This window comes from Oryctolagus cuniculus, chromosome 18 (genome assembly GCF_051225735.1).
Source record: "Oryctolagus cuniculus isolate XC-2025 breed Fujian yellow rabbit chromosome 18, ASM5122573v1, whole genome shotgun sequence".
Classification (NCBI taxonomy): Eukaryota; Metazoa; Chordata; class Mammalia; order Lagomorpha; family Leporidae; genus Oryctolagus; species Oryctolagus cuniculus.
In genome coordinates this window covers 21,044,113-21,065,746 of record NC_142884.1, presented here as the reverse complement: position 1 = coordinate 21,065,746, position 21,634 = coordinate 21,044,113, and the positions used below count along the sequence as shown (strand labels likewise).

At 42.9% G+C, this 21,634-nt stretch overlaps 1 protein-coding gene and 1 pseudogene across 16 annotated transcripts in view; both read left to right on the top strand.

Moving 5' to 3' along the window:
- ZNF567 (zinc finger protein 567) overlaps window positions 1–12,920 on the top strand; it is a 32,029-nt gene extending 19,109 nt beyond the window's left edge. For 9 of the 16 annotated variants that reach the window (XM_089319475.1, XM_089319480.1, XM_089319478.1 and 6 more), the window contains 3 exons: window positions 3,765–3,897; window positions 4,171–4,254; window positions 10,563–12,920. In XM_089319475.1, coding sequence (XP_089175601.1) covers window positions 3,765–3,897; window positions 4,171–4,254; window positions 10,563–12,295 — 1,950 coding nt within the window. In that variant the 3' untranslated portion in view covers window positions 12,296–12,920. Of the gene's footprint in view, window positions 1–3,764; window positions 3,898–4,150; window positions 4,255–6,724; window positions 7,235–10,562 lie in introns of those variants that run through there. The other 7 variants (XM_089319485.1, XM_089319486.1, XM_089319487.1 and 4 more) reach the window with 4 other exon arrangements.
- Window positions 12,921–19,894: 6,974 nt separating this feature from the next.
- Window positions 19,895–20,534, top strand: LOC127488169 (ubiquitin-ribosomal protein eS31 fusion protein pseudogene; annotated as a pseudogene).
- The last annotated feature ends 1,100 nt before the right edge of the window (window positions 20,535–21,634 follow it).

The following is a 21,634-nucleotide window of genomic DNA, read 5'->3' as shown; positions in this document are numbered from 1 at the left end:
AGCCCCTTGCCTTGATGGTGCAGTTCTGCTGCTGTTAAATTCTCCCAGGTTTTATCTGTGCTGCCTTTACATACTTATACTGGATATAGAATTCCTAGTTTGCATTATCTTTGGGTTTTAGCAATTTAATTTGGATTTGGCCAAGTGTACTCTTTATTTTGGGACCATACACTGTGTCACAAATTTTTTGCTAACTTTGAATATGTTGGGCCATTATTTCCTTAACATTTTTCATTTTCATTCCCTTTTGAGGGACTCCAGCTGCAACTGGGTTGGATTACTTTGACCCATAGACCTGTGTGATTCTATTCACTTTTTCATGTTGTTTTGCTGTTGTTCTACTCAAAGTTCTTATTTTCTGTTGATCTGTTTATAAGGTTACTGATTCTTTTGTGATGTGCTTTTGAGTGTTTTCTACTGAATTTTTTCATTTCAGTTAGTGTGCTTTCTCATTCCTGAGTTTTCATTTGTTGCTTTCTTAATAGTTTATATTTTGAGATTCCACTTCAGAGTTTACATACTTTCTTTGAACACATTTAGAATAGCTTTTTTTTTTTTTTTTTTTTTTTTTTTTTTTTTTTTTTTTTTTGGACAGGCAGAGTTAGACAGTGAGAGAGAAACAGAGAGAAAGGTCTTCCTTCTGTTGGTTCACCCCCCAAATGGCCGCCACGGCTGACGCTGCACCAATCCAAAGCCAGGAGCCAGGTGCTTCCTCCTGGTCTCCCGTGGGGTGCAGGGCCCAAGCACTTGGGCCATCCTCCACTGCCTTCCCGGGCCACAGCAGAGAGCTGGACTGGAAGAGGAACAACTGGGACTAGTACCCGGCACCCCAACCGGGACTAGAACCTGGGGTGCTGGCGCCGCAGGCAGAGTATTAGCCTAGTGAGCCGCAGCGCCGGCCTAGAATAGCTGCTTTGAAGGTTTTTTTGTTTTTTTTCCTTTGGCAAAATCAAACCCCAGAGCTCACAAGGGATCAGTTTCTCTGTGTTTACGTGAATATAGATCATATTCCATATTCCCCTTATACATTCTGTTTTGTTTGAATGTACACTGTTTTCTGCTGGAAACTGCAACTGATGAGTAATAAATTAATCTAAATTTTTATGTTGTTCTGAGGATAATTGTGGTTCCCCTCTCCCCGCCCCGCAAGTAGACAGTTAACTTGCTTAGAATGAAACCTCAGGGGCCGGCGCCGTGTCTCACTTGGTTAATCCTCCGCCTGCAGCGCCGGCATCCCATGTGGATGCCGGTTCTAGTCCTGGCTGCTCCTCTTCCAGTCCAGCTCTCTGCTGTGGCCCAGGAGGGCAGTGGAGGATGGCTCAAGTGTTTGGGCCCCTGAACCTGCATGGGAGACCAGGAGGAAGCACCAGGCTCCTGGCTTCGGATTGGAGCAGCGCCAGCTGTGGCGGCCTTTTGGGGAGTGAACCAACGGAAGAAGACCTTTCTCTCTCTCTCTCTCTCACTGTCTATAACTCTACCTGTCAAATAAAAAAACTATTTAATTTTTTTTTTTTAAGATTTTATTTATTTGAGAGGTAGAATTACAGAGAGAGGGAAACACAGAGAGAAAGGTCTTCCATCTGCTGGTTCACTCCCCAAATAGCTGCAATAGTCAGAGCTTAGGTGATCCAAAGCCAGGAGCCAGGAGTTTCTTTAGTGTTTCCCACGTGGCTGCAGGGGCCCAAGGACTTGGGCATCCTCTACTGCTTTCTCAGGCCATAGCAGAGAGCTGGATTAGAAGTGGAGCAGCTGGGACTTGAACTGGCACCCCAATATGGGATGCCAGCACTGCAGGCATGGTGTTTTTTTGTTTGTTTGTTTTTTTTTGTTTTTTTTTTTTGATAGAGTGGACAGTGAGAGAGAGAGACAGAGAGAAAGGTCTTCCTTTGCCGTTGGTTCACCCTTCAATGGCCGCCAGGGCTGGCGCGCTGCGGCCGGCACACCGCGCTGATCCGATGGCAGGAGCCAGGTACTTCTCCTGGTCTCCCATGGGGTGCAGGGCCCAAGCACCTGGGCCATCCTCCACTGTACTCCCTGGCCACAGCAGAGAGCTGGCCTGGAAGAGGGGCAACCGGGACAGAATCCGGCGCCCCGACCGGGACTAGAACCCGGTGTGCCGGCGCCGCAAGGCAGAGGATTAGTCTAGTGAGCTGCGGCGCCGGCCAGGCAGCAGCTTTACCCGCTACACCACAGTGCCTCCCATATAATTTTCTTCTTTACCTAACACATTTGTGTGAGGAAGATGGAAGTCTTCCTTCTTGGTGAAACCTAAGTAATTATTCCACTTTTGTGATACATTGTATCTTGTATATATTTTCATGTTGTACCTGTCACACCATTTTGAAGGTTTGTGCTTATATATATACTTTCTTTCATGTATTATATGCCTCTGAGACTATAACTTCTCCTGAGCAGGGGCAATTTCATTTGCTTTGGCACCTCCTTAAACCAGTACAGTCTTTTTGTTTTTAAACCAGTACAGGTTTGGGGCATAAAGTAACTTCACAGGGCAGGGGAAATCTGCCTAGTTGACAATTAAGATGGCCTAAGATGACAATTAAGATGACCTGTATCCCATATCAGAGTGCCAGGGTTCAATACCCAGCTCCTGCTCCTGACTTCAGCTTCCTGCTAATGCAGACCCTGGAAAGCAATGGTAATGACTCAAGTAACTGGGTGTCTGCCACCCAAGTGGAACGCCTGGATTGAGTTACTGTCTCCCAACTTAGGCCCCTGGCCCAGTTCAGTGCCACTGCAACTATTTGTGGGGTGGAAGTAGTGTTAGGGAGAACCAGCAGGTGGGAGTGCCCTCCCTCTCCTGACTGTTCTTAAATAAATAAATATATAGATACATAGATAAAGGAACTTGACACTGAATGCTTTCTTTTTTTTTTTTCTTTTTTTTTTTTTGACAGGCAGAGTGGACAGTGAGAGAGAGAGAGACAGAGAGAAAGGTCTTCCTTTTTTTGCCGTTGGTTCACTCTCCAATGGCCACCGCGGCCGGCGCATCGCGCTGATCTGATGGCAGGAGCCAGGAGCCAGGTGCTTTTCCTGGTCTCCCATGGGGTGCAGGGTCCAAGTACTTGGGCCATCCTCCACTGCACTCCCTGGCCACAGCAGAGAGCTGTCCTGGAAGAGGAGCAACCTGGACAGAATCCGGCGCCCCGACCGGGACTAGAACCCGGTGTGCCGGCGCCGCAAGGCGGAGGATTAGCTTAGTGAGCCACGGCGCCGGCGGGACACTGAATGCTTTTAGAATGCATTATTAGAGAGTTCAGTGGCAGGTATTTTCCCCCACATTATAAATCACAAAATTATAATCTTCACTTTACAAAGTTTCATAATTAATACTATAATGGGGCAGAGTTAAAAGTGGTTCCCGGGACTGGTGCTGTGGCGTAGCAGGTAAAACCTACAGTGCCAGCATCCCATATAGGCGCCAGCTCGAGTCCCAGCTGCTCCACTTCCAATCCAGCTCTCTGGTATGGCCTGGGAAAGCAGTAGAAGATGGCCCAAGTCCTTGGGCCCCTGCACCCATGTGGGAGACCCAGAAGAAGCTCCTGGCTCCTGGCTTCAGATTGATGCAGCTCCGGCCATTAAGGCCAATTTGGGAGTGAACCGGTGGATGGAAGACCTCTCTCTCTCTGCCTCTCCTTCTCTCTCTGTGTAACTCTGACTTTCAAATAAATAAATAAATCTTATAAAAAAATTTTTAAAAAGAGTGGTTCCCAGTGTTTGGTCAATCTGATCACAATTCCAATCAGTTACAGGGATCATTGTCATTCAAAGATGTGACTGTGGACTTTACTCAAGAAGAGTGGCAGCACCTTGATCCTGCTCAGAAGACTCTCTACATGGATGTGATGTTGGAAAACTATTGCCACCTCATCTCTGTGGGTAAGAAAAACCATTTGGAACGTCCAGTATCATTCATTTCTTCTTCTAGTACCTGAAATATGTGTAACCTTGAATTTCAGGGATACAGGGTGATGAATTCCTTTTGGGAGCAGAAAGGATTCTTGTGTCTTAACTTGCTTTATGTAAGCTGCTAAGTTTACTGTTACACAAATTAGTATCATCATTTATAGTAACTGAACATAACACCTTACTCCTTTATCAAAGATATTGAAGCCAACCAACTTCAGTTAAGTCTTTATTTTTCCATATCAGGGTGTCACATGACCAAGCCTGATGTGATCCTCAAACTGGAACGAGGAGAAGAGCCATGGACATCATTTTTAGGTCATACCTTAGGTGAGTTTCTAATTGCCCAGCAGATGATACCTAATGCAGAGCAAGTTTTAAAGGGGTCAAACTGAGGTTAGTACTTTTGAAATGTTTTAGGATTATCTATTTAAATGGCCTTCATAAATACAAAACTTAAAACGAGACTCTTAAATATTGTTCTTCCCAAATACATTGTTTTCTAGTTTTTTTGTTATATCAAGACAGTTGCCAGTTTGTCTAAAAGGCGGTATATAGGGGCCTGTATTGCGCTGTAGTGAGTTTAAGCCACCGCCTGTGCTATCAGTACCTCATATGAGTATTAACTGGTTCATTACCTAGCTGCTCCACTTTGGATCCAACTCCCTACTGGTGGCCTGGAAAAGCAGCTAAAGATGGCCTAAATGCTTTGGCCTCAGCCACCCATGTAGGAGACCTGGATGAAGCTCCTGGCTATTGGCTTCAGCCTAGCCTAGTGCCAGCTGCTGCAGCCATTTGGAGAATGACCCAGCAGATGGAAGACAGACTCTCTTTCTCTCCCTCTCTCTCCATATCTCTATAACTCTGCAGGGCTTTTGTTTGTTTTTAAAGAGTTAGAGGGAGAGACGGAGAAATCTTCCAGCCACTGGTTCACTCCCCAGATGGCCACAATGGCTAGGGCTGGCCCAAAACTAGGAGTCAGGAACTTTATCTGGTCTACCACATGGGTGCAAGGGCCCCAGTACTTGGGCCATCTTCAGCTGCTTTTCCAGGCCATTAGCAGGGAGGTACACTGGAAGCGGAGCTGGGACCAAAACTGGTATATGGGATGCTGGCTATCACAGGCGGGGGCTTTAACTGCTACGCCATGAGGTGGCTCCATTCTGCCTTTCAGATAAATAAATAAATCTTTTTGTTTTAAAGGCTTATGGCTCATTTCTACTAAGTTTTTTCTTGATTAATGTCTCTCTATATAGCATTCTTAGTCCTTATGATGATATCATAGATTTTTTTCAAGTATTCTTTTTCTTTAAAAAAGACAAACTTCTTGGTTGGGCCTGGTGCTGTGGATCACTTGGTTAATCCTCCACCTGTGGCGCCAGCATCCCATATGGGCGCCAGGTGCCAGGTTCTAGTCCCAGTTACTCCTCTTCCAGTCCAGCTCTCTGCTGTGGCCCGGGAGGGCAGTGGAGGATGGCCTAAGTGCTTGGGCCCCTGCACCTGCATGGGAGACCAGGAGAAGCACCTGGCTCCTGACTGGCTTTGAATCAGCACAGCACTGGCTGTAGTGGCCATTTGGAGAGTGAACCAAAGGAAGGAAGACCTTTCTCTCTCTGTCTCTCTCTCTCTCTCTCTCTCTCTGTCTGTAACTCTACCTGTCAAATAAATTAAAAAAAAAAAAAAGAGAGAGAGAGAGAGCAACTTCTTGGCTAATTGTGGTGGAATGAGAAGGCCATGCCAAGAAGGCCACTGGCAGGCTAGCATCAGTTAGGACTGGCTTCGGAAACCCCCTGGGAAACCACCTGGCAACAGAGCCTGCCTGGCAATGGGCTATGATTGATTAGGGCATAAACTGCCTCTTGACCAGATTGGCTGCCTCGGCTATAAAAGCTGCTGTACCAACTGAAATAAACGAGTCTGCCAGCTGCTTGCCTCTGGCCCGCTTTCACCGGACTCCCGGGGTCTGTGTGGTAACTCTGCACCTCTTGCCCCCACCTCGCTCCTCCTCTCAGAACGAATCAACAGCAATAGTTAATGTTCTGTTTAGTTACTTACTATTTCCTTTCTTTAGCTTTCCTTCATTATACCTCAGATTTGTTTTCTGTACCAGGTCTAAGTTACCATTCTCACCATAAATCTAGCTGTTGGGCGGCTGGCATTGTTTCATAATGGGTTAAGCTGCCTCCTGGAATGTCAGGTTCACATATGGGTGCTCATTGATTCCCAGCTGCTCCACTTTTGATCCAGCTCTCTGCTGATGTGCCTGAGAAAGCAATGGAGGATGGCCCAAGTACTTGGGCCCCTGCACCCACATGGGAGACCTGGATGATGTTCCTGGCTCCTGGCCTTGACCTGGCCCAGTTCCGACCATTGAGGCCATTTAGGGAGTGAACCAGCAGATGGAAGATCTCTCCCTTTATCTCTGCCTCTGTGTGTGTGTGTGTGTGTGTAATTCTGTCTTTCAAAAGAAAAAAAAAATCTAGCTGTTAATTTTCAAATTCATTTGGCTCAGCTCAGACTGATAATTCCACAATTATCATTTTCTTCCATTAAATTTTTGTGGCTCATTTTATATAACTGGTCATTATTCCTGAAATCAACACTTGGTTTTGCTAAAACAGACCTCATTCCTTATTACCATGTTCCTTGTGTGCTTAATGCAAATTTTCTCTTTTCTTCCCCACTGTGACCATTATTATCTGAACAATGCCTAGCACATGATAATATCACACACACACACACACTTTAATAGATGTTGTTTCACTGTACTTCACTCTTATTTCACTAATTTGTCCTCAAGGGATCTGCTTCTAAATTATAATCCCAGGGCCAGTGCTGTGGTGAAGCGGATAAAACTGCTGCCTACAGCACGGGCATTCCACGTGTCTGCCGGTTCAAGCCCCAGCTGCTCCACTTCTGATCCAGCTCCCGCTAATGCACCTGGGAGAGCAGCCGAAGAAGGCCCAAATACTTTGGCTCCTGGTCCCACATGGGAGACCCAGAAGAAGCTCCTGGGTCCTGGCTTTGGATCAGCTCAACTCCCCTCTGGCTATTGCAGCCATTTGTGGAGTGAACCAGAGGATGGAAGATCTCTCTTCTTTCTCTCTAACTCTTTCAAATAAAATAAATAAATCTTTTAAAAAAATTATAATCCCATCTGTTGTCAGACATAAGCTCTTGGCTTTATGTAAATGGCTCTAACACTCATTTTTTCGTATTACCACTGTAATCCCTCAGGATTTGTACAGTCTGTCTTTTTGCCTATTTTGTGATATGTCAGAAATTAAAACCACTTTTTTCAGCTCTTAAATTTGTTTCCATTATCTATTTCTAAATTATTTTGTTCCAGCCATGATGTCAGTTTGAATCTTCTTTGTCCTCATTTTTTGTGGATCTGTTTACAATTTGTGATCAGTCTGTGAAATACATTGATCCAACAGAATTCTCATTTGTCACTGATTTTATACAAAATGAGCACTCCTATTTCATGTCTTCATTATTGTAATTATGGTCTGGTTTTGTGATAATTTTGTCCTAACTCATGCAATTTACAGTGTTATTTTCCTAACAGTAAATATAACCACGTGTTTTATATTTTTTATTACTTATTTTACAAAATTTATTTTCTTTGAGACATGAAGCCATCTGTTCTTTTCAGCTCTTTTTTGTAGAAACTTCTTTCTAATGTCCGATTGATCTAATCTTTCAAATATTCTCCACAAATGTAGGCATTAAATGGGTACTTTTCATTGTGTTGTTCTATCCTTTCCTATAATACATGTTGTTTAAGTCTCAAGATTTTTTCTCTATGAACTATTCTTTGATTTCTTCATGTATCTACCTTTCCGTATTCTGAATTCTGTGCTACCTATACTCTGCTCCCCAACACATACATACCTTGCTTTAATATGGCAATATAATTTGATGCCATATAGTATATGCCTTATGCTTAAGGATTCCTTCCCCCCAAAGATAAGATCCTGTGTTTGAATTTCTCTCTTTTTTTTTTTATTTTTTTTTTTTTATTTTTTTTTTTGACAGGCAGAGTGGACAGTGAGAGAGAGAGACAGAGAGAAAGGTCTTCCTTTGCCGTTGGTTCACCCTCCAATGGCCGCCGCGGCCGGCGCACCGCGCTGATCCGATGGCAGGAGCCAGGAGCCAGGTGCTTTTCCTGGTCCCCCATGGGGTGCAGGGCCCAAGCACCTGGGCCATCCTCCCCTGCACTCCCTGGCCACAGCAGAGGGCTGGCTTGGAAGAGGGACAACCGGGACAGAATCTGGAGCCCCGACCGGGACTAGAACCCGGTGTGCCGGCGCCGCTAGGCGGAGGATTAGCCTAGTGAGCCGCAGCGCCGGCTGAATTTCTTTACTATAGTATATTCAGTACTTCATTGTTACTTCATTGTTTGTGGAGCTATGTAGGGGAGATATGTTTTTCATTCATTCATAAAGCATATACTGGTTAAAATTCTTTCAGCTATACCTGCTCATGCCATGACCCTAAATATGCTTTTTCAGGTGATTAGACTCTATACCACCTATCAGTGATACACAAAATAATTTAAACTCAGAGGGGTTCAAAAATATAACCAGTTAATTGTTAGTTTCTATAAGAGGGTTACTATCAAATCTGTATTTTTCATGAAGTATTTGGCAATATGCAAGATTCTTAAAATTACTTCTCTAGACCATAAATAAATTCACATTTTAAGGAAACAGCTTAAAGAGGTGGGGAAATATGTGAAGTGTTTTTGAAATCATAGAATGTTGGTATTTTCTTCAGGTTTTTCTAAATATGAGTAGAAGGAAGACTGAGGCTACTTGAGTCAAAGAACATAAACACAGGACAGGGAGTAAGCAAGGTATGCTTAGAACAGTTAAGTGACTGACATAAACATACTTCTTCGGGCTGACATTGGTCAGATATGTGAACAACCCTGAAAAGCTGTGTGAATATTAAAAGTAAGCCTGATATAAAGTTTTGTGGGGCTGGCACTGTGGCATAGTTAGGTCTCCTCTGGTGGTGCCAGCGTCCCATAAAGGTCCCAGTTCAAGTCCTAGCTGCTCCACTTCCCATCCAGCTCCCTGCTGATGGCCTGGGAAAGCAGTAGAAGATGGCCCAGGTGCTTGTGCCCCTGCACCCACGTTGGGGACCTGGAAGAGGCTCCTGGCTTGTGGTTTTGGATCAATCCAGCTCCAGCTGTTGCAGCCATTTGGGGAGTGAACCAGCCAATGGAAGATTTCTCTGTGTCTCCCTTCCTCTATAACTCTGCTCTCAAATTAATAAAGGAAAGGTTTTTTTTGTTTTTGTTTTTGTTTTTTGACAGGTAGAGTTAGACAGTGACAGAGAGAGAGAGAGGTCTTCCTTCCATTGGTTAACCCCTCAAATGGCCGCTACGGCTGGCGTGCTGCACCGATCCAAAGCCAGGAGCCAGGTGCTTCCTCCTGGTCTCCCATGCAGGTGCAGGGCCCAAGCACTTGGGCCATCCTCCACTGCCTTCCTGAGCCACAGCAGAGAGCTGGACTGGAAGAGGAGCAACTGGGACAGAATCCAGCACCCCAACTGGGACTAGAACCCGGAGTGCTGGCGCCAAAGGCGGAGGATTAGCCTAGTGAGTCATGGAACCGGCAAAAGTTTTATATATAAGAGAAATTCCTTGGTTATGTTAAATGGACTCAGGAAGAAACAGATTTTTGATGCTAGTTTTATCATTGTTTCATTAGATTAAATGATTGCAGGGTAACTAACATCAAATATAACTAAAATTTATAAGAGAAATAAAAATTTAAACTTATTGAATGACCTAGAACCAAATTGAACAAACTTGTCTTTCTGGTGTACCATATGAAAAACTGGAATGAAGGAATGCTACTTTATTGGAGAAAGCTTTAAACCAATATTTTCCCTAAAACTGAAAAGGTAAAAGCAGCTAAAAAGAATAGTAATTATAATTGATGGTCATGAGAGTTTTGTTATTGAAGTATTCTGAAATAACTGATGTAGCAGCAACCTGGAAATTTCAATTGAACATATTCTAGTCTGTTTGAAATTTCTTGTTAGGGTATTTTTCTACTTTTCCCCTCACATGAGAATATTATTCCCAGCTATTTGAAGGATTAGAGCTTAGATAATGGAATTTTTTCATAAATACTTAGGAAGTAGTTGATACTTAAAAGGTTTAAGTAGCAAATAATAGCTACATGGAAAGGGAAAGTGTGTGGAACAATCAAAAGTGTTTTACTTCAGTAATCTAGGGATCCATATATGAAAATATAGGCATTCTGTGTACTCCAAAAGTAATCCTTCCTCTAATATTTTCTTTGAACAAACATTACTACTCGTTCTTTTTGTCTTAGAGTTTTATGCCCTTGATAGAGTCACCTTATTTTCTTTGAATCCACATATCTAACCATCAATCCCTTTTCCACATTCTTTGACTTCTGTTTGGCTTTCTGTATGAAGTTCTATTGCAAGGTGGACAACGTGTTTCAAGGATCATTGCTTATTTTTTTCATCTGTTTCCCACTGAAGCAAGAGTTTTTGTTTAAGTTTAATGTTTATATTCCAGGTAGGCAGTAATTTGTCCTGGGTCTTTATGTGAAGATTCATAAGTTGTTATAAATTATATTCTTTTCTAGAAGAAAACTGGAAAACTGAAGACTTTTTAGTAAAATTCAAGGAACATAAAGATAAGTATTCCAGATCAATTGTATGCATCAACCATAAGAAACCAATTAAAGAGAAGAGTAACATATATGAAAAGTCAAAATCAATCATTCTAGGCAAAAACTCTGTTGATTCAAAAATATTACCTCCTGAATATGATACTCATGGAAAGATTTTGGAAAGTGTTTCAGAATTAATCATCGGTAATCTAAGTCCTGCAAGAAAGAGACTTAGTGAGTATAATGGATATGGGAACTCACTCCTCAGTACGAAGCAAGAGAAAGCTCATCCTCAAGTCAGATCCCATAATCAGAATGCCAGGGCTTTCAACCATAATGAAGGGCTTATGCAGTATCAGAAGATGGGAACTCCAGCTCAGTCATTTGGATATGATGAAAGTGAGAAATCATTCCTTAAAAGGGGAGGCTTAGTTACAGTTACACATAACAGAGCATACAGAGGGGAAAACTCATCTGTGTTCAATAAAAAGAGAAGAGCAACTAATATTGAAAAAAAACATACATGCTCTGAATGTGGGAAATCCTTCTGCAGGAAGTCAGTATTGATTCTTCATCAGGGAATTCACACAGAGGAAAAACCCTATCAGTGCCATCAGTGTGGAAATGCATTTAGAAGGAAGTCATATCTCATTGATCACCAAAGAACTCACACAGGAGAGAAACCCTTTGTTTGTAATGAATGTGGAAAGTCTTTCCGTTTAAAGACAGCTCTCACAGATCATCAGAGAACACATACAGGGGAGAAATCATATGAATGTCCACAGTGTAGGAATGCCTTCAGATTGAAGTCACACCTCATTCGTCACCAGAGAACTCATACAGGAGAGAAACCATATGAATGCAATGACTGCGGGAAGTCCTTCCGTCAGAAGACAACACTGTCTCTACATCAGAGGATTCATACTGGGGAGAAACCCTATATTTGTAAAGAATGTGGGAAGTCTTTTCACCAAAAGGCAAACCTTACTGTCCATCAGAGAACTCACACAGGGGAGAAGCCATATATTTGTAATGAGTGTGGGAAATCCTTCTCCCAGAAGACAACCCTTGCTCTTCATGAGAAAACTCATAATGAGGAGAAACCTTACATTTGTAATGAATGTGGAAAGTCCTTCCGCCAGAAGACAACTCTTGTAGCACATCAGAGAACACACACAGGAGAGAAATCTTATGAATGTCCTCACTGTGGGAAGGCCTTTAGAATGAAGTCATACCTCATTGATCACCACAGAACTCATACAGGGGAAAAACCATATGAATGTAATGAATGTGGGAAGTCATTCAGTCAGAAGACAAATCTCAATCTGCATCAGAGAATTCACACAGGGGAGAAACCCTATATCTGTAATGAATGTGGGAAGTCCTTTCGCCAGAAAGCAACCCTCACTGTACACCAGAAAATACATACAGGGCAGAAATCCTATGAATGTCCTCAATGTGGGAAAGCTTTTAGTAGGAAGTCATATCTCATTCATCATCAAAGAACTCACACTGGAGAGAAACCATATAAATGTAATGAATGTGGAAAGTGCTTCCGCCAGAAGACGAATCTCATTGTACATCAGAGAACTCACACAGGTGAGAAGCCTTATGTTTGTAATGAGTGTGGGAAGTCCTTTAGTTATAAGAGAAATCTCATTGTCCATCAGAGAACTCACAAGGCAGAAAATATGGAAATGCAATAAATGATTTGATTTCTTTGTGAGGTCTTCACAAGTTATTGTTAATTTTTAGGGTTTTTTAAAGAAAGCATGTTTTACAGTTCTATGTAATTTTAATCACAAACGTAATCATGGTTGTTAAGTACCATACCACATAACTACTGTTTATTAGTGAATAAAATGGGTATAATCATTTTAGTGAAGTCTTACAGCTATGAACTATTTTTGAAAGTTTTTAACTCATACTTTATTTTTTAAAAAATACATGCAGAGGCAGAGGCAAATTATGAAGTGGTTATAAGCATTGGTTTCTCCAGATGAGAAACAAAATATCTATGAACTATTTCTCATTGTACTCTGTGTAATAAAGAGTAGTTAGTTTCTTTTCCAAAGATTACCATTTCCCTGGCTTGTAATGTCATAAAGTAGTTTTTTGCATGTTTTATATATGATCATACATCATGAATGTGTCTTGCTTCACTCAACATTTTAAAGACTTGTACATTATTGCATGTGGCAGTAGTGTATTTTAATTTTGTATGCTATTCCATTTTAAGAATATATTGGCTATTTATCCTATTGCTGGATATTTGTATTTTTTTATAATTTTCTGTTTTAATAAAAATACTGCTATAAGTATTTGTTTATATATTTTGGTTTTTGTGTTTGTATTTATGTTTGATTTACACCTAGGACTGGAGTTACTAAGTCCAAGGGTACATGTAAGTCTTTTCAGCTAGAGTAGATACTAGCAAACATCCAGAAGTGTCTCAACATAAAATTATTCATTTTAGAGATGAACAACTCCAGATGTAATCATTGTAGACAGGTCTTTAGTAGGGATTCAAACTGGAAAAACTCAACTAAAAAGAAACCTAATAATTGTGTTAATGTACAAGACCATTCTGGATATATGGACTCAAATATAAAAGCCTTTACCTATAACTCAACACTTAGACAAAACTAGATCATTCATATTTGAGGGAAATCCTTTAGGTCTCATTATATAAATATATATTTAGCAATAGCTTAACTTCTACCTGATTCAACATAAAAGAATTCATGCAAGAGAGGCCGGCGCCGCGGCTCACTAGGCTAATCCTCCGCCTTGCGGCGCCGGCACACCGGGTTCTAGTCCCGGTCGGGGCGCCGGATTCTGTCCCGGTTGCCCCTCTTCCAGGCCAGCCCTCTGCTGTGGCCAGGGAGTGCAGTGGAGGATGGCCCAAGTGCTTGGGCCCTGCACCCCATGGAAGACCAGGAAAAGCACCTGGCTCCTGGCTCCTGCCATCGGATCAGCGCGGTGCGCCGGCCGCGGCGGCCATTGGAGGGTGAACCAACGGCAAAAGGAAGACCTTTCTCTCTGTCTCTCTCTCACTGTCCACTCTGCCTGTCAAAAAAATAAAAAAAATTCAAAAAAAAATAAAATCATGCAAGAGAAAGGGATTAGGAGAAGGGAGATACACTAGTAAAATTTCAGTGAACAGAAATAACAAAAGAGAATTGTGAGAAATATTTTCTATATACTAGATCCTTTTGTACTTTAATCTACCTCAAAGGAAATGTGGGTCTTTAAAAACTCAAATAGAAAATAGCAAAATTTGATGTTTGAAAATTGGAAACCTGCTAAGATAATAACTTCTCAGCATTGTAAGAATAGTATACTCAACATTAACTATATTATTGAAGGCCCACTTTGAGAACGATCTCTTATAACCAAATGTACAGCATATGAACATGCTGTCATTGTAGGCATTTAAATGAACTTTTTTTTTTTTTAATGGACAAACTATAAGCCATATCTCAATAATCAGGAAGACAGGTCATGGTTCTGGCCTATGCAAAGGGACCACAATTGTTAACATAAAAGCATTTCCACATACTTTTCAGTCCTGCTCTCAAATACTCAGTGCAATAAACAGTGATAAGGAAAAACACATGATAAAAATTTAGACCTGACGGCCAGCGCCGCGGTTCAATAGGCTAATCCTCCGCCTAGCGGCGCCGGCACACCGGGTTCTAGTCCTGGTCAGGGCGCCGGATTCTGTCTCGGTTGCCCCTCTTCCAGGCCAGCTCTCTGCTGTGGCCCGGGAGTGCAGTGGAGGATGGCCCAAGTGCTTGGGCCCTGCACCCCATGGGAGACCAGGAGAAGCACCTGGCTCCTGCCTTCGGATCAGCGCGGTGCGCCAGTTGCGGCGGCCATTGGAGGGTGAACCAATGGCAAAGGAAGACCTTTCTCTCTGTCTCTCTCTCTCTCACTGTCACTCTGCCTGTAAAAAGAAAAAATTTAGACTAGATAGGGGCGTAGGTAAAATATGTAATTCCTTATCTGAGCAAAACCTCACTGAATTTCAGCCCTATTTGTAATTATGTTTAGAGAGGGGGTATGATGAGAACAGGCAGGATGAACATAGTAGAGTGAAATAATTAGAGCAAATAGGTAAGGTCACAGACTTACATTGAGAACTGTGAGGACCTAGGGCTTATTTCATTTGAAAAGAAATTTATTTCTAGATGATTCAATATTGTAATACTCGCAATGGTGACTAACAAGAATTGTATTAATGAGCAAAGATGCAAGTCACTCATTCCATGGGTGAGCAATGAATGGTGAGAATGGGCTGAGCATTGTGGCTTCAAGTCCTGAACTGATGCTCTTGAACACCTTCCCAGATGTTTCACTATGTGACACAAAAAATAAAAAGTATTTGTGGCATTTCTACATGTGCCATCCTCCTCTTGACTTAGTGATTATATCATCAAATAGCTATGTTCTGTGGAACATTGTATCCACATTACCGTTTTATTTTTCAGTATTTATTTATTTGAAAGAATTAGAAGGACAGAGAGAGATCTTCCATCTGCTGGTTCACTTCCCAAATGGGCACTAGGGCCAGGGCTGAGCCAGGCGGAAGCCAGGAGCTTTAACTGGGTCTTCCACATAGGTGGCAGGGACTCAACACTTGGGCCATCCTCCACTGCTTTTCCCAGGCCATTAGCAGGGAGCTGGGTTGAAAGTGGAGCAACGGGGACACAAACCATCACCCATATGGGATACCAGTGTTGCAGTTGGTAGCTTTACCTGCTATGCCACAACATCAGCCACACAATTTATTTTTATAGATAGGACATGGATTCATGTTTTTTATATATATATTTTTATTTTTTATTTTTTTCTTTTGACAGGCAGAGTGGACAGTGAGAGAGGGAGAGAGACAGAGAGAAAGGTCTTCCTTTGCCGTTGGTTCATCCCCCAATGGCCGCCGCGGCCGGCGCACCACGCCGATCTGATGGCAGGAGCCAGGTACTTCTGGACTCCCATGGGGTGCAGAGCCCAAGCACTTGGGCCATCCTCCACTGCACTCCCTGGCCACAGCATATATATTTTTAAGTGCAAAGAACTAGAAATTATGGCGTATTAATGGACAGTTTTTTAAATAGCTAAACTTTTTTTTAAGATTTAATTATCTGAAAGATTTACAGAGAGGTAGAGCCAAAGAGAGAGAGGTCATCCAATCCGCTGGTTCACTCCCCAAATGACCATAACCGGCAGAGCTGAGCTGATCAGGAGCCAGGAGCTTCTTCCAGGTCTCCCATGGTGAGTGCAGGGGCCTATGGACTTGGGCCATCTGCTTTTTGCAGGCCATGCCGAGAGCTGGATAGGAAGAGAAGCAGCTAGGACACGAACTAGCATCCATGTGGGATGCCGGTGGTGTAGTCTGGGGCTTTAACCGCTGTGCCATAGTGCTGGCCTCCTTAAATAGCTAAACTTTAAAAGTACAATTATAAACTTACAGATGATCAAGGATGTTTTCTTATGTAAGAAAACTCCCAGTATAGGCTATGTAAATAAGTTTTGATTATTTGTATAGTAATCTTTGGACATTTCCACATTTGTGCTTAAGTTTTAAGTCTCAACATGTCCTCTTTGTGGAAAATTTTTAACTTGGGACTGGTGGTGTGGCACAGCAGGTAAAGCTGTCGTGTGTAATGCTGGCATGTTATATGGGCACCAGTTCCAGGCCTAGCTGCTCCACTTCTGATGCAGTTCCCTGATAATGGCATGGGAAAGCAGCAGATGGTCCAAATGCTTTGGGCCCTACCCATAACATAGGAGACCTGGAAGAAACTCCTGGGTTTTGTCTGGCCCAGCCTTGGTGGTTGCAGCCATTTTGGAAGTGAACCAGCGGAATAGAAGATCGATCTCCCTCTCCCTTTCCCCAGCCCTCCCCCTGCCTCCTTTTCAAATAAATAAACCATTAAAAAAAGTTTCTTATGAAATCCATGGTTGCATCATGGTAATTCTGCACTTTTTCAAAAAATTTTAAAAAAAGAGCCAGTGTTGTGTAGCAGGTTAAGCTGCTGCTAGTGATGCCAGAATCCTGTATGGGTGCTGGTTTGTGTCCCTGCTGCTCCACTTCTGATCCAGCTCCCTGCTTATGCACCTGGGAAAGCCGCAGGAGATGGCCGCCAAATGCTTGGCCCCTGCTACCCATGTGGGAGACCAGGAAGGTGGCTCCTGGCTTCAGCCTGGCCCAGCCCTGGCCATTGTGGCCATCTGGGGAGTGAACCAGTGGATGAAAGATCTCTGTCCCTCTCTCTCCGAGTTTCAAATATTTTTTTTTAAACAGGCAGAGTGGACAGTGAGAGAGAGAGAGAAAGGTCTTCCTTTTTGCCGTTGGTTCACCCTCCAATGGCTGCCGCGGCCGGCACTCTGCGACCGGCGCATCGCGCTGATCCGAAGCCAGGAGCCAGGTGCTTCTCCTGGTCTCCCATGTTGGTGCAGAGCCCAAGCACTTGGGCCATCCTCCACTGCACTGCTGGGCCACAGCAGAGAGCTGGCCTGGAAGAGGGGCAACCGGGACAGAATCCGGCGCCCCGACCGGGACTAGAACCCAGTGTGCTGGCGCCGCAAGGCGGAGGATTAGCCTATTGAGCCGGGCGCCGGCCTCAAATAAATCTTTTAAAAAATAATTCTAGGGGCTGGCGCTGCGGTATAGCAGGTAAAGCTGCCACCTGCAGTGCTGGCTTTCCATATGGGCACCAATTCAAGTCCCATCTACTCCACTTCCAATCCAGCTCTCTCTATGGCCTGATAAAGCAGTAGAAGATGGCCCACGTACTTGGACCTCTGCACCTGCATGGGAGACCTGGAAAAAGCTCCAGCCACTGCGGCCATTTGGGGAGAGAACCGGCAGGTGGAAGAACTCTCTCTGCCTCTGCCTATCTGTAACTGTGCCTTTTGAATAAATAAATCTTTTAAATATAATAATTCTAATTTTTAAGCAGGTGCCGCATTGTTCCACTGCAACATCACTATCCAACATTCTCAATGGCGATATACAAGGACTCAGATTTCATGACACCATAGCATCACTTATATTCCATTAAAAAATCATTAACATGACAACCATAGTAGGCGTAAAGTGGTATCATGATATTTATTTGCATGTCCCCAATTAATAATGTAGGTATCCTTCATTCTTGGAAAACTTTGGATTAATACTTATTTCTTCCAGTGCCTCAAAATGTGTCATTTCTTTCTGTGGTTTCTCATAAGAAATCTGCACTTTCAGGTTTTCCCCCCTCTCAAAAGTAAGGGACTTTTCTCTTGCTACTTTCAAGAGTTTTATGTGATCTTTAGTTTTCTGAATTTCAACTATTATGTGTTGTGTTGCTCTGGGTAGAGGAGGAGGACGAAAACTGTTGAATGCAGTTTCTTCAGTCTGTTTGTCTTTAACCAACTTGGAGGGGGGATTTTTAATCATTATTTCAGTACTTTTCCAACCATTTTTTTCTTCAAGATTTTCAGTACAGTGAATGTTAGATCTTCTGTTCCTGAGCCATCCTAGCACACACACACACACACACACACACACCCCTGTTTCGTCTCTTGTTCAGACTGAGTAATCTATTGTCCTATATTACAGGTCACTGTTTCCTTTGTCCTTTCCATTTCTTCTCTTTGCCCTCCATGGAGCTTATTTCAACTGTATTTCCCAAATTACTCTGTTTATCTTGTATATATTCTAATTTCTTTTCTGGACATCCAAGTTCTGTGGAGACTTTGTTTTCTATTTGTTTCAAATGTGGTTATGATGTTCAGGAACTTTTAAGACGTCTCCTTTCTATATTAGATAAGAGTCTAACATCTCTTTCCTCTCTATGCTCTTTTCTTTTCTTTTCTTTTTTTTTTTTTTCTTTTTTGACAGGCAGAGTGGACAGTGAGAGAGAGAGAGAGACAGAGAGAAAGGTCTTCCTTTGCCGTTGGTTCACCCTCCAATGGCCACCGCGGCCAGGGCGCTGTGGCCGGTGCACCGCGCTGATCTGATGGCAGGAGCCAGGTACTTATCCTGGTCTCCCATGGGGTGCAGGGCCCAAGTACTTGGGCCACCCTCCACTGCACTCCCTGGCCACAGCAGAGAGCTGGCCTGGAAGAGGGGCAACCAGGACAGAATCCGGCGCCCCAACTGAGACTAGAATCCGGTGCCCCAACTGGGACTAGAATCCGGTATGCCGGCGCTGCGGCTCACTAGGCTAATCCTCTGCCTTGTGGCACCAGCTCTATGCTCTTTTTCTTAATGTTTATTTTCATCTACTTGAAAGGCAGAGGGAGACACACACACACAGACATCTCCCATCTACTGGTTCACTCCCTAAATGCCACAAAAGTCGAGGGCTGGACCAGGCTGAACCCAGAAGCCCATAACTCCATCTGGGTGTCCCACATAGGTAGCAGGCAACAAAAACTTGAGCCATCATCTGCTACTTTCCAGCATGCATTACCAGGAAGCTGGATCAGAAGTCGAGTAGCTGGGACTGACTGGCTGATAAGGATGTAGGCATTCCAAGTTGTGGCTTAACCCCTCAGCATACCACAAGGCCTTGCTCTTGTGCTCTTTTGATTATCTTTTTTAATTATTGATTTCTAATTGAAATGTGGACATTTGTCTATTATGACATTGTAAATCTTATTTAAACCTCTTTTAGCTGGCTTTCTCTGACACTACTCTGGAGTAGAGGGTATGGTGGGAGGGGGGAGTGTGCCATTTTGTTAGGCACACCAGGATTAGAAATTCAGGTTTCTGCACTCTCCACTGACACCTGATAGGGTATTGCTCCTTTCTATTAGGTATGAATGGGAGTTCTGGCTCCATAATAAACTTCTTTGGAAACCTCTCTGGTTAAAAGATAGGAGTGTTGTTCACTTACCCTCCATATATACCACAAAGCAGGAGATGGCTGTGTTTAAGCTAAGAAGTGTTGAAGGTCTGACTGTACTACACCTGTGGCACTGACCCAGCAGGTGATTTGAGGAACACCTTTTCATACTGAGTTAGGGGATGAAAAATCCAGGCTCTCCACATGAATCCAGAAGCCCATTTAATTGAGAGCTCAAATGACAATCCTGGTTCCATTCCATTCCGTCTTCCTGAACCACCCTGGCAGGGGCACTGGGGGTATTGCTATTGCTTGTTGACAGCAGAAATCCAGGGTCTTTACAGGGCCTCAATAGCATGAGTATGAGGCATCTTTTTCCGGGGGTCTTTGGCTGGAGTAGATCAGTTTCCCCACAGCCTCACCAACAGAGTGTATTGTCAAGTGTTTATTATTATTGTTATTTTTGTCAATCTGATAAGTACAAATGGCTTATCAGTATATTTTAGTTATATTTCTTAGTACGACTGAATTGTAACTAACATGTTCTCAACATGTTTAAAAGACATTTTAACTTTCTGATCCATCATCTGTTGTGGGATTGCCACCAAGATGCAGATTTTCATAAAAACCATTACGGGGAAGACCATCTCACTTGAGCTTGAACCCTCGGATACAAAAGAAAATGTAAAGGTTGAGATCCAAGATACGGATGGAATTCCTCCTGATCAGCAAATATTGATCTTTGCTGGCAAGCAACGGGAAGATGGAAGAACTGCATCTGATTACAGCATTCAAAAGGAGGATAATCTTCATCATGGTGCTGTTATAGAAGAAGTCTTAGACCACACCCAGGAAGTACTTAGAGTACTGTAAGGTGGAGGACAAGGGTTGTCCTGAGTGCTGTAAGGTTGGAGAGAATGGCAGAACTAGTCGGCTTGGTTGGGAGTGCCCTTCTGATGAATGCGTTTATGCCCAGTCACTTTAACAGACATTATTGTGGCAAATGTTTTCTAACTTACTGTTTTGACAAACCAAAAGACAAGTAATTGTATATGAAGAGTTCATTAAAGACATTAAAGACATGAACTAATATTTTAAAGAAAAAGAGATTTTAATATATTTTTATGGCTTGCCGAAAGGTAAAACAACTTTAAAAACCTTAATACATTTCTTGGTGGGTGCATCCATTTTCAAACTGCTATCTGTGAGTGGTAGAATTGAGCAAATAGTAAATGTAATGATAACTCATGAGCCAGGTCTTGGATTAGAGGACAATACAAATATGAAATGGGAAAAGGTAAGAAACAAACTTGTTAGGTAGCATTGGAATTTGATACATCAAGATGGTGTTGTTTTAATATAGAATTATTGTAATATGTATATCTCCTAGCTCTGTCCATTATAAAGGCCTAGAAGCAGTGGCATCACAGTAGTAGTAGTAAGTACATCAGTGCACTAGTCCTGCTTACGAACACCATTCGTACTCAGAGGAACTAAGGTTCATTGAAAAAATAGCTAATTTCAGGGCTGAGTTAGAAACAGCACAAGATGAAACTGGAACATGTCATTGGTCTACAAAGTAAGGATAAGCTCAAAAAATGATGAATATGTAGCCAAATGATAAAGAAAAACAAATCTATAGTAATGTATTAAAATCCATTAAATATTTAAAAAGGAATTTGTGAATTCATATGAAATAAAGGGACAGATAAATAATGGAACGATGGAGAGGTCGGATTTGGGGAGTAGCAGGTTTAAGCCATTGCCTGAAAAACCAGCATCCCAAACAGGTGCCAGTTCCTGTCCTAGCTGCTCCACTTCCAATCCAACTCCCTGATAATGGCCTGGGAAAGCAGCAGAGGATGGCCCACATACTTGGGTCCCTGTCACCCATGTAGGAGAAGTGAATGAAGCTCCTGGCTCCTGGCTTTGGATCAGCTCAGCTGAGCTCTAGCTGTTGTGGTCATTTGGTAAGTGAATCAGTGGATGCAAGACCTCTCTCGCTCGCTCTCTGGCTCTACCTCTCTGTAACTCTGTCTTTCAAATAAATAAAATAAGTCTTAAAAAAAATGAATGATGGGGACTGGTGCTGTGCGTAGCAGATAATGCCACCACCTATAATGCCAGCATCCCATATGGGCACCAGTTCCTGTCCTGGCTGCTCCACTTCCAATCCATCTCTCTACTAACGTGCTTTCAAAAGCA